General features: G+C 53.2%; 1 protein-coding gene across 1 annotated transcript in view; it reads left to right on the top strand.

Moving 5' to 3' along the window:
- LOC143668067 (regulator of G-protein signaling 3-like) overlaps positions 1 to 14092 on the top strand; it is a 194478-nt gene extending 180386 nt beyond the window's left edge. Inside the window, 5 exon segments of the mRNA XM_077142643.1 lie at positions 6323 to 6387; positions 11116 to 11217; positions 11597 to 11658; positions 12289 to 12455; positions 13130 to 14092. Of these exon segments, the coding sequence (XP_076998758.1) occupies positions 6323 to 6387; positions 11116 to 11217; positions 11597 to 11658; positions 12289 to 12455; positions 13130 to 13315 (582 nt within the window). The 3' untranslated portion in view covers positions 13316 to 14092.
- The last annotated feature ends 1493 nt before the right edge of the window (positions 14093 to 15585 follow it).

Raw genomic sequence — 15585 nt, 5'->3', positions numbered from 1 at the left:
CAAACCCCTGGCAGGCATCACTAATGGAACCCAACACTCTCCCACTGAGTTGGAGCATGGCCTCAGAAGCCTTCTTAGCTGCTCAGCCTCTAGCTATGATGCAGATTTGGCACTTGAGAAGATACCTTTCTGGGGTTCTGTTGCTTGCTGTTCTAGTTTGCTAGCTGCCGGAGTGCAATATACCAGGAATAGAATGGCTTTTTAAAAGTGGAATTTAATAAGTTGCTAGTTCATAGTTCTAAGGCCGAGATAATGTTCCAATTAAAGCAAGTCTATAGAGATGTCCAATCAAAGGCATCCAGGGAAAGATACCTTGGTTCAAGAAGGCCGCTGAAGTTCAGGGTTTCTCTCTCAAGTGGGAGGGCACATAGTGAACATGGTCAGGGTTTCTCTCTGATCTGGAAAGGCATGTGGTGAACATGGCATCATCTGCTAGCTTTCTCTCCTGGCTTCCTGTTTCATGAAGCTCCCTGGGAGGCGTTTTCCTTCTTTATCTCCAAAGGTTGCTGGCTTGTGGACTCTCTACTTCTTGTGGCTATGTTGTTCTGCTCTCTCAGAATCTCTCTCATTCTCCAAAATGTTTCCCCTTTTATAGGAGTCCAGTAAACTAACCAAGACCCATCCGAATGGGTGGAGACACATCTCCACCTAATCCAGTTTAACAGCCACTCTTGATTGAGTCACATCTCCAGGGAGATGATCTGATTACAGTTTCAAACATATAGTACTGAATAGGGATTAGAAGAAATGGCTACCTTTACAAAATGGGATTAGGATTAAAACATGGCTTTTCTAGGGTACATACATCCTTTCAAACCAGCACATTTGCCAGAGTGAGTGTCAGTGCCTTAGGCCATTTCTTGCTGCGATGGCTGTAGAAGGGAGCCTGGAACTCAGTCCTGCAGAGGTGGGGCCTCAGGCTCATTCAGGCCAGACCTGGCTACTCCTCCCTGGAGGTGGCCCTCCACCTGCCTGGCATCTCTATCTTGATCCCCACCCTGGACCCTTCCAAGTTCTGTCCTCTGCTCATCCCAGTAAGTCTACACCTTCGTGCATGCCCTTGTAGTTCTTCAGCTCAGTTGATCTCAGCTCCTATTTTGGGACAGATGTTTCTGATGAGGGGTCTGGCAGCTCTGGAACAGCTCTCTCCTACCTCAGGTTCCTCTTTGGATCCCCAGGATCCTCACTGGAACCTTCCCCTCCCCCACCCTCTTCTGGGCCTGCTTCTTTCTTTCTTGGGCTGGAGTGATTGAGCTGGCAAGGATCTCCAAGACCCTCCAGCCATGAGGAGGCCCCTCTTCCATGTGGTTTCCACTTAACAGGCCTTGAGTCCTTCAACCCTCCAGCCAGCCAGCTTCAGTGGAAACCAACCCTTGTCAAGGGAAAGGGAGGCCTACACTGGACAAGCACCCCAGGCTGGCTCCACCCTTCACTGGTGCAGGGCCCTGGTCAAGTCCCCACCCCTCTCTGAACCTCAGTTTCCTTACTGGTGAAATGGATATGGTAATAATACCTCCTTTGTAGGGTTGCTGGGAAGATTAAAGAGTATGACTCAGATGTGGTGGTAGACCAGTGTCCCGTACTCAGACCGAGCACGTGCCCCCTAAATGGTGAGCATGTTGATGAAGGTGAAAAGGAAGACTGTGGAGGCTAGAGTGGTGGCAGTTACCCTAACATTCACAAAGGATCTCCAGGCCCCTTTTCTCACCTACTGTACATTGCTGCAAGGTGAGACTTGGACTCTTTCTTCCAAGTCTTCCAAGTCCAAGACATTCAGGAAATGTCCCTTGTCCCAGGCCACACAGCAAGGAATGATGGAGCTGAACGATGGCCCTAAGCTTGTCTGGAGTCAAGTGACTCCAGACACTGCACATCTCATGCTGGAGAGGGGTGGCAGGGGTGTGGGTGCTGGCAGAGGGGAGAGGCCTTCAGTTCTGCTGTGACTTCCCCCTTCCTTCCTTCCTTGGGCCTGGCTTGCCTGGGGTGGGCAACTGATGCCGACAGGCCATTGTTCCCAGGCATTTCCAGTCAAAAGGCAAAGAGGAGAGTCTCATCTCTGCATCTTCCTTCTAGGTCCTGAGATCTTGCCCATGTCACTTCCTTTCTGTGAGTCTCAGTTTTCTCTTATAAAATGGTGATGTTGGGTCTTTGTGGAGTTGTTTTAAGGATTCAATAAGGAAGTAGCATGTAGAGAGTTTTGTACCGGGTATAGGAGAAGCTCTGTGACGTGGCATTGATGTTGTGATGATGTGAGGCTGCAGGAAGGCTAGGTGGGGCAGACATGGCCCTGGGCTGGTCATTTGTGCTACTGAGTGGCTAAGCTGGAGCTGCCCACCACAAGGGTGGCATTCAGCCTTGGTACTTGTTCCTATACTGTCCCCTCTGCTCCCCACTGTCATCTTGCCCTCTGGTGTATAGAGTGATTTCTATTGCACGTGCCAGAACTGGGCAGGTCTTAGAGGTGGTTTGGTTGGGCCTGATCATCTCACAGAGAGGGAGAGCCCCCCCCCCCCCCCCCCCAGTTTATTTGAGTCATTGGCTCCTCCTGACTCCTTGTGTGAGCTGAGTTGTCCCACAGTGCCCCCTGCTGCCAGATCCCCACCTTACCAGTGCCCCCCTGAAGGTTGAGGCGGGCAGATCAGCAGGCCTGCATCTGCCCTTTTCCAGGGGAGCCAGTGAAGCTCTGGAGGGAAAATCCTGCATCGGGCCAGCATGCCACCATTAGCTCCCACCCCAGCCTGGCTGGGCCCCTCCCTGGCCTTGCTGCTCCCTCCCTCTACCCACAGAGTCTGGCTTGGGCAGAGGCTGTCCACCTCCATGTCAGCCCCACTGCACTGACTTTTCTACCTGGGCCAGAGGCCAGACAAAGTGACCCCCAAGATGCTGTCCGCCTTAAGATGTGATAGCATGTTTGAGCCTCCTATTTTAAAAAAGCCTACAGAAGAATTGTTTTCTATGTCTAAAAAAATTAGCATGGAGTTTAGATCCAATATTTCCACTTGCTTCTGGGGGATGGGAGGGCTGCCAAGCTGGGCCAGGTCAGAGAGGGCAGTCAAGCCTGGCCAGCATGTCCTCAGAGGTCAGACCAGGACCCCAGTAAGGCCCTCCTTTCTGGGTGGGCTGCAGGGTGCAGGATGAAATTCTCTGCTACTTGCCAGTTCCGAGAGCCCAGGAGAGTTGAGGAATGACTCCAGGCCTCAGTTTCCTCAGCTGAAAACTGGGATCAGTAACAGCAAACAGCTCTTAGAAGCAGCAGATTAAATTAGGTAATGCATGTGAGAGCACTCAGCACAGTGCCTGGCAGATAGCGAGCGCTCAAGAAATGAGGGCCATAACCTGGCTAGCCAACAGTGATTGCACACTGCTCATGTGTTAACTTAATCCTCCCACCAACCCTCCAAGGTAGGTCCAAATATTTTCTTTATTATTTGAAATAAAAACGAAACTGAGGCCTAGAGAGGGGGAAGGAAGTTAGCTAAGGTCAGTTAGCTAATTGACTGAGCTAGGATTCAGATCCAGGCTGTTTAGAGTCCATGTTCCTAACCACCTCTATTACCACAGCTATAATTATACTCAGAATTATAATTATTATTCTGAGAAGCGGCAAGTTCCCAGTCCCTGGAGGTGGCTAGGCGGAGCTGGGCAGGCACCAGGGATCCCTGCTTGTGGTGAAGGGAGGACTGGGTGGTGCCCGGCTCACTCCATCTGCCCTCCAGCAGGGCAGACAGACCGGCGGGTGGGCCCTGGGTGAGGTGGGACCTCAGAGGGGCCTCGCTGCCGCTGCAGAGGGGAGGAGACTTGGGGGTTCCCCAGCTGCCCAGGGGCCCGCTCCCAGGGCCGGAGCTGCCCAGGCCCCTCTATCAGACTGAAGATGACCTCCTCCCGGCTGTGGAAGGAAGATCCCATTTCCCAGCACGGCAGAGCTGGCCTGGTGGGCGGGGCGGGAGGGGTCCCTAGGCCCATTGTGTGGGGCCGATAAAGTACGGAAGCTGAGGTTAGAATGGGAGGAAGCCCAGAGCCCGCGGGCCCTTTCCCACGGGTGGGGGCTCCGGGCGCTGCCCAGCCAGGCCAGTGTGGCTGCAGCCTGTGCCTGTGAGGAGGTGACAGTGCCCTGGGTGCCAGGGCCAGGCCCTGGGGCCCAGACCTCATCCTGGGGAATTTTCTACCAGCCCTGAGAGGTACCTGTGCCCTGGCTGAAGAGACTGAGGCTGAGAGACTGCGACACAGAGCCCACGACAGTAGGAGCAGGACAGTAGGATCTGTGCCCAGGCCTCTGAGCTCTAGAATCACAGACCATATAAGGGTGTGTGCCTGTGTGCACGTACGCACACGTGTGTTTACAGCCCTGGTGGGGCGGCATTCTCAGGAAGGAGGTGGTATTTCCCCTGAGTCTTTCACTAAACACATTTAAAATGTGCCCTGTCCTTACATCCTCTGCTGAGGAAACCCAGGACTTGATTCTGATGAACCTAGATCGGGGCTTTGCCTATTAGATGCTGGATATCCTTGGGCAAGTGACCTAACATCTCTGAACTTCCATTTACTTTATGGGTTTACTGTGAGGATCAAAGAGAATGTATCTGGATAATGCCCCTCCCTATTGCCTGGCCTATGATATAAACTCCATAAATGAAGCTGTAATTTATCCATCTGTGCTCCGCCAGGGGTTGGAGGTTGGGGTGGTGCTCCATTGAGGCTAGTAGCCACTCCTGCTGACTGCATCTGGAATAAAGCCACTTTTTCCCCCCAAATTAAGAGCACAGCATTTTCAGGCTTAACCCATTTTCTTTAGTTTACAGATGAAGAAACTAAGGCCCAGGGTAGATCCCATGAAAAGCCAGCACTGATATCCTCAGCTGGTGGCCTCCTGCCCTGTCTTGAGACCCAGTGATCACCCCCAGTCTATTCCAGACTCTGGCTCCAGCTCTGCTGACTCGACTCAGAGCATTTCCTGGGCTCCTGTTCCAGTTTCTTTTGGGGTGCTGGGTCTCCCCTGGCCTGTGAGGATGTACAGACCCTGAGGGAGATAGGGACAGCACTCTCGGAGATGGTGGGAGTTTGGAGTGGCCTGGAGGAGAGGAGAGGACAGGCCAGGAGGAGCCAGAAATGGAGGGGAAGAGGAGAGAGGATGTTCCAGGAGAGGGGTACAGCACTGGCAAAAGCGGAATATGGGGGTGAGGTGGGGGCTGTGAGGGGGCAGTGGGGGATAAGGTCACAGTCCCTGGATCAAGCTGCAGGGGCTGCAGGCTGGTCTCCCCCCAGTCTGCTTCTCTTCTCTCTTGATCCATTCATTCATCTGCCAAACACTTACTGAGCTCCAGATGTGTGCCAGACTCTGTGGAAGTGACCCAGGCAGGCGGAGGCCTTGCTCTCAGGAGCTTACAGTTGGACAGAGAAGGCAGGTTTGGAGAGAGCCATTCTGGTGTGGTGGGGTCCTCAAAGCAGGGGTGGAAGGGGCACAAGCCTGGTCTAGGGGTGAGGAAAGCTTCCCAGGTAAGGACGCATTTAAGCTGCTTAACCCAGGTTTAGGTGTTACCCAAGACTAGATCTTAGGACAGAAGGGAAGTGAGGGGGGCATAAAAGCAGCCCCACAGATAGAATAGCATGTGCAGAGGCCTGAGGTGAGGGGGCAGGGCTAACGAGGACAGACAGAGTCAAGGAGGGAGCTGGAGCAGGGTCAGACTGGAGAAGTAACTAAAGGAGTTGTAGCCAGGTGTTCAAATAGAGCTTTCTGTCCAGGTCCTAAGGTAGTAGACCCTGGATATCACATTGTGAACTTTAGACATTATCCTGAGGGCACTAGGGAGCCATGGAAGGTTTAAAGTGAGAGAAGTCTTCTTAGGCCTGTGAGATGATTCACCTTCCACAGTGCCAACCAATCCCAGGTCTCCTCTGAAGCCCCAAATCCTATGAGTTAGTCACTATGAGCCCCACTTTAGAAATGAAGGAGTGGAGTCTCAGAGAGGGGAAGTGATTTGGCACAGTCACACAGCGTGTCCTGACTAATGTTCTGCTCTGCGGCCCACCCCAATGCCTGGGATATCGCCTTGCTGCCCTAATGGGGCTTTACCAGCTTCTTCCCAGCCAGCTGGGTTCCTGCATGCACCAGGAGAGTGCTGGGCTGGAGGCTTTGCCAAGCCAATCACCCCACGTGCAGACTGTCCCCATGGTGGGCTCTCCCTCCCTCACCTGCTCTGCGGGGTGTGGGAGCTTTGGGAGGCCAGGAGGGCTGGCTGCAGGAGCTCTTGCTCCCTGGGCCTCTCTTTGCTTGGGCAGTGGCTCCTGGATGCCCAGGCTGCAATGCTCTGTCTTCTCTCCTCAGATGAGCGGGTCCGACGCTGTCGGGGATGATGATGAAGCCTCCCGGAAGAGAAAGAGCAAAAACCTGTACGTTGTAAAGATCCATGGCCCTCGCCCTTGCCATCAGGGAAGCTCCCCTGTACCCTTCTTCCTCCTCTGCTCTCAGGCTTGTCTCTCCTCCAGGGTACAGGTGGGGAGAAGAGGCTGTGCGCAGACCTGCCCACAGCCCCAAGAATGAACAGTAGATTCTTGGGGCTCAGCATGGCTCCAGGGTGGGTCTCCAGGGTCCCCAGGGAGTCTCTGGCACTACCCTTAGCATTCACTCAGGGGTTTGGGGCTGCCCCCCCCCCCTTTTTTTTGGCTTTTAAAAGGGGAACTTATTAAGTTGCAAGTTTATAGTTCTAAGGCTGTGAAAATGTCCAAACTAAGACACCCAGGGAAAGACACCTTGATTCAAGAAAGGCCGATGGGTCCAGAGCACCTCTGTCACTGGAAGGCACATGGCAGCATCTGCTAGCTTTGTCTCCTGGCTTCTAGCTTCATAAGGATGCCTCAGGGCTGTTCTCCTTCTGTACCTCCAAAGGTCTCTGGCTGTGTGGGCTCTTTCTGCTCTAAAGCTTTTACCAAAATGGTTCCCTGTTTTATTTTTTATATATATCTTCATTGACAAATCTTCACAGACATACAGTCCCTACATAGTGTACAGTCATTGGCTCACAATATCATCACATAGCTGTATATTTATCATCATGATCATTTTTAGAACATTTGCATCACTCCAGAAAAACGGATAAAAAGAAAAAACTCATACATCCCATACTCCTTACCCCCCCTCTCATTAACCACTAGTATTTCAGTCTACCCAATTATTTTACTCCTTAGCCCCCTATTATTTATTTTTTTATCTATATTTTTATTCATCTTTCCATACCCTGGATAAAAAGAGCATCAGACACAAGTTTTTCACATTCAGACCGTCACTTTGTAAAAGCTATATCGTTATACAATCGTCTTCAAGAATTAAGGCAACTAGAACACAGTTCAGCAGTTTCAGGGACTTCCTTCCAGCCACTCCAATACACCATAAACTAAAAAGGGATATCTATATAATATAATACATAGGAATAACCTCCAGGATAACCTCTCAACTCTGTTTGAAATCTCTTGGTCATGGAGACTTTATTTTGTCTCATTTCTGTCTTCCCCTCTTTGGTCAAGCAAGTTTTCTCAATCCCATAATGCTGGGTCCTGGCTAATCCCGGGAGTTCTGTCCCACGTTGCCAGGGAGATTTACACCCCTGGGAGTCATGTCCCACATAGGGGGCAGGGCAGTGAGTTCACCTGCCCAGTTGGCTTAGAGAGAGAGGCCACATCTGGGCAACAAAAGAGGTTCTCTGGGAGTGACTGTTAGGCATAATTATAGGCAGGCTTAGCCTATCCTTTGCAGGAATAAGTTTCTTAGGGGCGAACCCCAAGATCGAGGACTCAGTCTATTGATTTTATTGTCTCCACTGCTTACAAAAATACTAGGAATTCTCTGAACAGGGAAGTTGAATATTTTCTCCTTTCTCCCCAGTCCCCCAAGGGGACTTTGCAAATACTTTTTTATTCACTGCCCCAATTACTCTGGGATATATCGAGGGCATCACACTAACCTGGACAAATTAGGCCACCCTTTTGACCCTGGAGCAAGGCAAGGTGCCTGGAAGCCATATCACAACAGGCAAAGCCTCCACCAGTTTGCCCTGGCCCTGAGCCAGCCTCTGATGCAAGTAGTGGCCGAGTGACCTTGGGCAAGTCCTCTACTTCCTCTGGGCTCCCTCTCCATGCGTGACCTGAAGAAGGGTTGAGCTGAGTTCACAGGGTTCGCCTTTCTCCTCCAGCCTTGAGCTCTTAGATGCTCACAATCTCGGACATTGCCAGGAGGGGGCGCTGTTGGCCCAGATAGTGGATTCATGCTCTGGTTCCCTTTTACTTTTGTTTTGGAGGTTTGGCAGAGGTGCCAATTGATGGTGTATGCGTGCCGTGGTTCTCTTTAGGTTTCCTAAGGAACCCAAAGTCCCAGAGACAGGGGAAAGTATAGAAAGAGCATGTCAAGCCAGTGGCCCTCAGAGGAAGCCCCCTTCCCCTGCAGGTCCTGCAGTGCCCTGCATTGTGCCTGGAAGGGGTGGGGGTGGGGGGACTGGTCTCCTTTCCAAACACGTGGTCCTCCCCTGGTGTTGGCCTCGGCCTGGATCCACTACCTAGAAACTCTCACCCCAGCTCCCTCCCTGCCTCTCTCCAGCTATCTGCAGGAACCGGAAGCATCTTCCGCTCTCCAACCAGTTTCTAGGGAAGCCAAAAAGCATAAATAAAATAGCCCTTTGTCCCAGCTGTCCTCACTTAACCACTTATAGGATGGAGGAGACTGCACACAAGCACAGAGCTGCTGTGGGAGGAAGAGGTCTCCGGGTGTGGGGCCGTGGAGGGTGGGCTTCCAGGGTACTCAGGGCCAGCTGCACGACTGGCCCTCCAACTCCATCCTCCTTCCAGAATGGGCACTGCGTTTTAAACGCCTGAAGCTTACACGCTTTATGCTCAGCCGAGGACTCCTGAGATAATAAAAATAATAACATGCTGTTCTTGTGCCAGGCACTGTTCTTTGTGCATTACATAGAATATTTCATTAATCTTCACCACAAACCCACAGATTAGGCATTATTATTATCCTTATTTTACAAATGAGTAAACTGAGGCACAAAGAGATGAACTTACTTGTCCAAGGTCACATAACAAGTAAGTGGTAAAGCCGGGATCCTAAACGTGGTATGCTGGCTGGTTCCTGAGATCTGTGCAGAGCCCTGCTGAAGGGGGCGCCTTTCCATCGCCTCCCTGCCAAGTAGCCTTTGAACGCCTAGTGATGGGAGCCCACTCCCCCAGAGACCACTCATCCCATCTCTTCATGGCCCTGATTGGTGGGAATCAGGACCTCCTTTAACTTCCTCTTGTGGGTCCTTGTTCTGCCCTCTGGGCCCACATGGTGACCCAAGGGATCCCCATGGCCCCTGCCATCCTTCTTCAGTTTGCCCAGGACCATTAGGTGGTAGGAGGAGGTCATGGACTTACAAGGGCCTCCCCAGCTGAGCTCTGCCGCTGCCAGCCTGCCCAGTTTGCGTGGCCTAGGGGAAAGGCATGGCTGGGTTAGAGCCTCAGCTCACGCCTGCGAAAGAAACACAGCGGGCTCTGAGCAGGCATGGAGTTGAGGCAGATGGAGCCCTGCAGGGCAGGCCCTAGACCTCAGGCAAGCCCCCTACCCCTCACCCTCCCCAATCCTAGTCCCCTACCCAATCCTCCAACCCTCCAACTCCCCTCTCCCCCCCTCCCCCGGCCCCATCCCGGGCTTCTGTGTCTTCTCTTGGATGGTGGGCTTAGCAAGGCACTGCATTTTCTCACTGAGTTTTTGCTTGGAAACTTGGCATGCAGAGAGGTTAGGTAACTTGACAAAAGGCACAGTTACTGCGGGAACTAGGATTTAAACTCAGGTCTGCCTGGCTTCAGAATCTCAGCTCTTAGCCTCCACCCTATCCCACGTCTCCTAAATAATGTGTCTACAAAGTCCTAGTGTTGTTTTAAACTTTAATAACTTCAGAAGTATGACTGCCCCAAACTAGTAGAACACATTTGCAAGTCTTAAGTTTTCCTTTTTTTTTTTGCAGTTATTTAGTTTTGTGATTTTGATAATAACGTTTTAATTTTAAGTTTGGGCTTCAGTCAGCATTTTCTACTTTTGATCAGCGAACTCTTGATCCATTTTAATGGATATCAAAAATTATTCTTTGAAATCACAACACTAAATATGCATAAGAAATAAAGACTAAAATGTTCAAATGATGTTTTAGCAAGATTGTAGCATTTGTACTTCTAAAGTTATTAAGACTTAAAACCACACTAAGACTCTGGGGACTCCGTAAATCATGGGTCTGATACCAGATGCGCCTGAGCCGCTGGGCTGGAAGGAGCTGTTCTGGGACCTGCCCATTGTTGGGGGTCGGGGGAGGGGACAAGGGGGAGGGGGCAAGAGGGAGGGGGTGTGAGCCTGAGGCATTTAACCCTTTCCTTGCCAGCAGTTTGTCCTGCTAAGACAGAAATACAGTGCCTCCTGGGGGTGTGTCTAGGCTAAAAATGGTTCTTGGCTAAAAATAGCCTGGCCTGCCACCCCGTTGGGCAGGGCCTCCCCTCCCTCCCTTCTTCCCTCTTTCCCTCTCAGCAATTTGCTGACTTGTTTCCTCCTCCTTCCCTCCCAGCCGCTGCCATGGTAACCGGGAGGCCGGTCACAAATAACTGGGTCTGGTTTCCTGCCTGGGCGGGCCCCAGAGGCTGCCCCTTGCAGACACATGCCCCTTTCACGGGCTTCCTCTCGGGGTTGGCCAGAAGGGATATTTTCCCCCCAGGCCCCCTCCTGGGCACGCCCACTTCCTGACTCCTCCTGTCTGAGTCCCATCCCCAGCCCGTGCCTGTGAGTCCAGTCGTCTGGCCAGGATCCCGGCGAGCACCCGGGCTGCAGGCTGCACCCTTGCCACCCACCCGCCAGCCTGCTTGGGACGCAGGGTGGGGGCCAGGAGCCCAGCAGCGTTCCCTGCAGACTGTCCCGGGGCCCCAAGTTGGGGAGGGGTGGCCCTGCAGCGATGCTCCGGGGCATGTATCTCACGCGCAACGGGAACCTACAGAGGCGGCACACGATGAAGGAGTAGGTGCCTCTCGCCCCAGCCTGTGCCCCTCATTGGCAGGGGCCGAGTGTGCCAGGCTGACCACCCCCTTCTCTGCTTCTGCCGCCAGAGCCAAGGACATGAAGAACAAGCTGGGCATCTTCAGGAGGCGGAACGAGTCCCCCGGGGCCCAGCCATCTGGCAAAGCAGACAAAGTGATGAAGTCCTTCAAGTAGGTCCTCCCAGGCGCCCCGCAGACCACCCAGGCATTCATTCACTGGCCCTGGGGAGCAGGGCTGAGAGGTGGGGTTGTGGGCAGAGGGGCTGTGTTGGCTTTACCCAGCTCTGGGGAGATGGGGACTCTCATAGAGGGTGCCTAGTACCTGATGAGCAGCCCCCCTGGGAAGGGAGGCCAGGCAGGGCAGAGGGTTGGGGGCTAGCAGTGGTGCTGGCCCCGAGAGAGGAGGGTGGGCCAAGATGCTGGTGGCTGGAGCTGCCTCCCTCCTGGGCTCCCCGCTGGGCCCAGCTGCTGCCTGGCCAAGGGTAGCCAACAAAGGCTCCCTGCCCCAGCCTCCTCCAGGCCTCACTGTGCCCCTTTCTTTGACCTCCAGGCCCACCTCAGAGGAAGCCCTCAAGTGGGGTGAATCCTTGGAGAAGCTGCTGCTTCACAAATGTAAGTGAGGGCTGCTGGCCAGTTTTCCCTGCCCTGTACTCTCTCCCTTCCCTCTCCCCTTCTTCCTTCCTTCCTCGCCCAGACCCAGAGAGTACATCTCATCCTGGAGAAGTCTTCTGTCCTTCTCCAGGTGTCCCAGTTGTTGGGGAGAGGCCAGGCCTGGGCAGAGGCCATTGGTTTGACCCTGGGGTTGGCTTTGGCCAGTCCCTCCCTGTCCGCAGGAGCTGGCAGTGCTTGCTAGAGGCCGTAGGGACCTGTGTGCGCAGACCCATATTCCCAGAATAGCAGTAAACATTTCCATGTACTGAAGACTTACATTGGGCCAAAGGTGCTAGCCTTCTCATGGACAGGGTCTGTCTGATCTTCACAGGGCTCCAGGAGAAGGGGCTGATGACCCTCATTTACAGATGAGGAAACTGAGGCATAGATAGGGGAGAGGCCTGCCCAAGGTCTGCTCTGTGGCAATAACAGGGCTGGGACCACATCCTCAGGCCCTTGGCTTTTGGGGATAGGCAGTTTTACTAAGCACCTGGTGTTTTCTCCCTCAAGTTACTGGAAGGGGAAGCTGGGGGACCTGAGGGCAGGAGAGCTGGTCTCCTCTCACCGCAGGGTCTGGGCTTCTCGTCACAGATGGGTTAGCAGTGTTCCAGGCCTTCCTGCGCACGGAGTTCAGTGAGGAGAACCTGGAGTTCTGGTTGGCATGTGAGGACTTCAAGAAGGTCAAGTCACAGTCCAAGATGGCGGCCAAGGCCAAGAAGATCTTTGCTGAATACATTGCCATCCAGGCATGCAAGGAGGTAAGACCTTCAGCTGTGCCCAAAGTCCTGCAGCCCCATTGCTAGGGGCCCTTCAGGGATGGGGTGCTAGCAGCCTCATGGAGGCAGTACTGTTAGGGGTCATGTGCCCTGGGCAGATGGTTATTAATAAAAATTGCCGCCATGTAGGGGTTATTGTGTGCCCAGCACATGCTAAGCCATTTGTGTATGTGCTGCCACATTTAAAACCTGTAAAATAGGTGTAATATTATCTTCATTTTGAAAATGAGGAAATGGTCTCAGAGAGCCTAATCACAGCAGTTACTGTCTATTGAGTGCTTACTATATGCCAGGCGCTCTGTGCAAAGTGCTTTCTGTGGGTGATCTTGTTTAATTTTCAGAATGGTTTAAGCTATTATTCCTAGAATAAGATAAGACAGCTGAGGCCCAGACACTTAAGTGATTTGCTTAAGATACATGCCTGTGTGTGGTACCAGCAGGGTTTGCATCCAGGCAGCCTGACCCTAGAGGTGGCCCTATAAACTCTGCTACCCCTACAGTAAGTATTTAGCCAGGACTTGAATCTGCTGATCTGAGGGCTGCACCTGTAAGATGTGTGTCGCAGAGGGGCTTGGGTGGGTCCGATTCCTAGCATCTGACTCTTTGGGTCAGCCCCTTGCAGGTGGCCCTGACCACCTGTCCCTCTGCCCCTGCAGGTAAACCTGGACTCATACACTCGGGAACACACCAAGGACAACCTACAGAGCGTCACGCGGGGCTGCTTCGACTTGGCCCAGAAACGTATCTTTGGGCTCATGGAAAAAGACTCATACCCACGCTTTCTGCGCTCTGACCTCTACCTGGACCTCATTAACCAGAAGAAGATGAGTCCCCCGCTTTAGGTGCAGCCAGGGCAGAGCTCAGTGTTAACACCGGGCGTGCTGGGCCCCCACCCCAGCTGCCTCCCTCCACCCTGCAACGGAGGGGGCAAACAAGCCCCCAGAGGCTGCGTCACCAGACAGACAGATGGACATTTGGACATTAGGCTGGGACTAAGAGGGCCCCAGGCCACTGGAGGAGTGGAAGGGCTGGCCCTTTGGGTCCCCATTGCCCTGGTACGACGGGTCCCAAGGGCCCTGGCAGGTCAGGGGCCCTGCTGAGCCAGATTGGGAGCCGCTGCTCGGTGTGGCGGAGACTTCACGTTGACCAGGTTCCTTAAAGAACTGGCTGATGGGGCAGGGGGCCTGGCCTGGGCTCTGGCGCCCTCCTGGGGTGAGGGTGGAGGCAGCCACTGGACCCCCTCCTTGAGTTTTATTTATTTAAACTGTAGTTGGATGCTTGGCACGTTGTCCTGTAATAGGAAACCCTTGCCTCATCAATCTTCCTAGTTTACAAGTGCAATATTTTAACCAACGCCTTGTGAAAAGCCACCTCACAGAGGAGGTGGACACCATTTTCCAGTTTTCAGGGGATTTGCTGGTCGAGGGCCCCAGTGGTGGGCAGCCAGGCCTTCTGGACTGATGAGGGTGGTAGGGGCTCTGCAGGCTGACCTCACACAGAAGTCTGGCACTCCAGGGTGGGGTGGCTCTGGGGGGCTCCAGGAGAGCATGGCACCCTCAGACCATACAGTAGTCAAGTTCTAGAGCAAATAAAAGGCCTATGTTATTTCTTGCTCTTGACCCTTTCTTTGTATTCCTGGTTTTTAGCCTTGCCAGGGTGACTGGGCGCTGGGAGGCTTGTTGGTGGGGCTTTTGGCCCCACTCTTTCTCCCTCTTGCCATCACCTGCCTCCCATTCTGGAGTCATATATGGTAGTGAGAGCTGCTTCCTGACCCCCGCTTCCTCTGTGCCAGGCACTGTGCTATGCATGTGACATCTGTCATCATCTCCACCCCAAGCCTAGGAAGGGGTGTTATCCCCAATTGATGAGGAGAGTGAGCACAGACAGGTGAGGCAACTTGCCCAAGCTTCCATACCGAGACGGATCAGCCTAGCACTGGCTGCAAAGCCTGTGCTCTGAATCCTGTCCTCTACCGGCTGCAAGAGGAGGTCCGACCTTGACCACTGACTGGCTGTGTGACCTTCAGTAAGTTCCTTCACTTCTCCTACTCGCCCTGAGATGCTAATGGCTGGTGAAAGTATATGGAACCAGGACCTCAGCCTGGCTGCCTGCAGACACCGCCTGCTTCTCATGGAGACCTTCAGGACGGAGGAAGAGTGGGGTGGTGACAAAGGGTGGAAGCTTCAGATAGTCCCTCTGCGGCCTGGGGAAGGCTTCCTTTTCTGTGCCTTTGTTTCCCTTTCTGCCCGACAGGGCCTGGCTTGGCTGGGCTGACTCAGATAAAGTTGCAAGGAGCTGATGCAGGAGGAGTGGACCTCATCTCCTTACATCTTATTCCCTGACTTGGGTCCTGGGTTCAGGTATGCCCAACCAGGAACTTGTTGCTGCAGAGGACGTGGGGGCGATGCAGCCACACACTCCATCTTGCCCCCATGTTGATCTCCCTGGGCAGGGCCTCCGGGTCTGCCTCCCTGCATCCCCCTCACTGCACAGTGGGAGGTTAGGAATGGGTAGTCTCTGGAGATCCTCAGGGAGGTTTTGAGACTGAGTTGCCCAGGGGATGGTAGGAGGCTAGAGTCTGGGGCCTCACTCAGAAGGGAGAGGCAAGCTCTCTGACCATCCTCCCCTACCACTCTCCCCCCACCCACCAGCGGCACCAGACTTTTCCTGCCCCATCACAGGTGTGATTCCCTACTCCTGCTCACCCATGCTGGTTATTTTGGAAGAACCTCCTGTATGCCAACAATAGCCTGGGCCATTACATGGCCCCCTTCTCTGCTTCCCATGGGTGTCACATCCTTCCTTGATTAGCTCTAACCAAGCAGCCTCAGAATGAGATGTGAGCTTATCTATCACCAAAGGCTGCTTGGGTTTTGGAATCAGGCAGACCTGGCTTTCAGTTCTGCCTTTGCAATGACTTGTTCTGCAACCTTGGGCAAGTTACTGTCCCTCTCTGAACCTACAAAAACGGGAAGATAATTCTGCCTTCCTAGTGCTAGTATGAAGATCCAGTAAGCCAGTATGTAGAAAGAGCGTAACCTGAGGCCTGTCATGCAGTTGGTGCTCAGCACATGTTGAAAACCTTTTCCTCTAGCCCCAGAATATGGGCTCC

Source organism: Tamandua tetradactyla, chromosome 2 (assembly GCF_023851605.1).
Source record: "Tamandua tetradactyla isolate mTamTet1 chromosome 2, mTamTet1.pri, whole genome shotgun sequence".
NCBI classification, from domain to species: domain Eukaryota; kingdom Metazoa; phylum Chordata; class Mammalia; order Pilosa; family Myrmecophagidae; genus Tamandua; species Tamandua tetradactyla.
The sequence above is the reverse complement of the archived record's forward strand: the minus strand, read 5'-3'. Positions and strand labels throughout refer to the sequence as shown.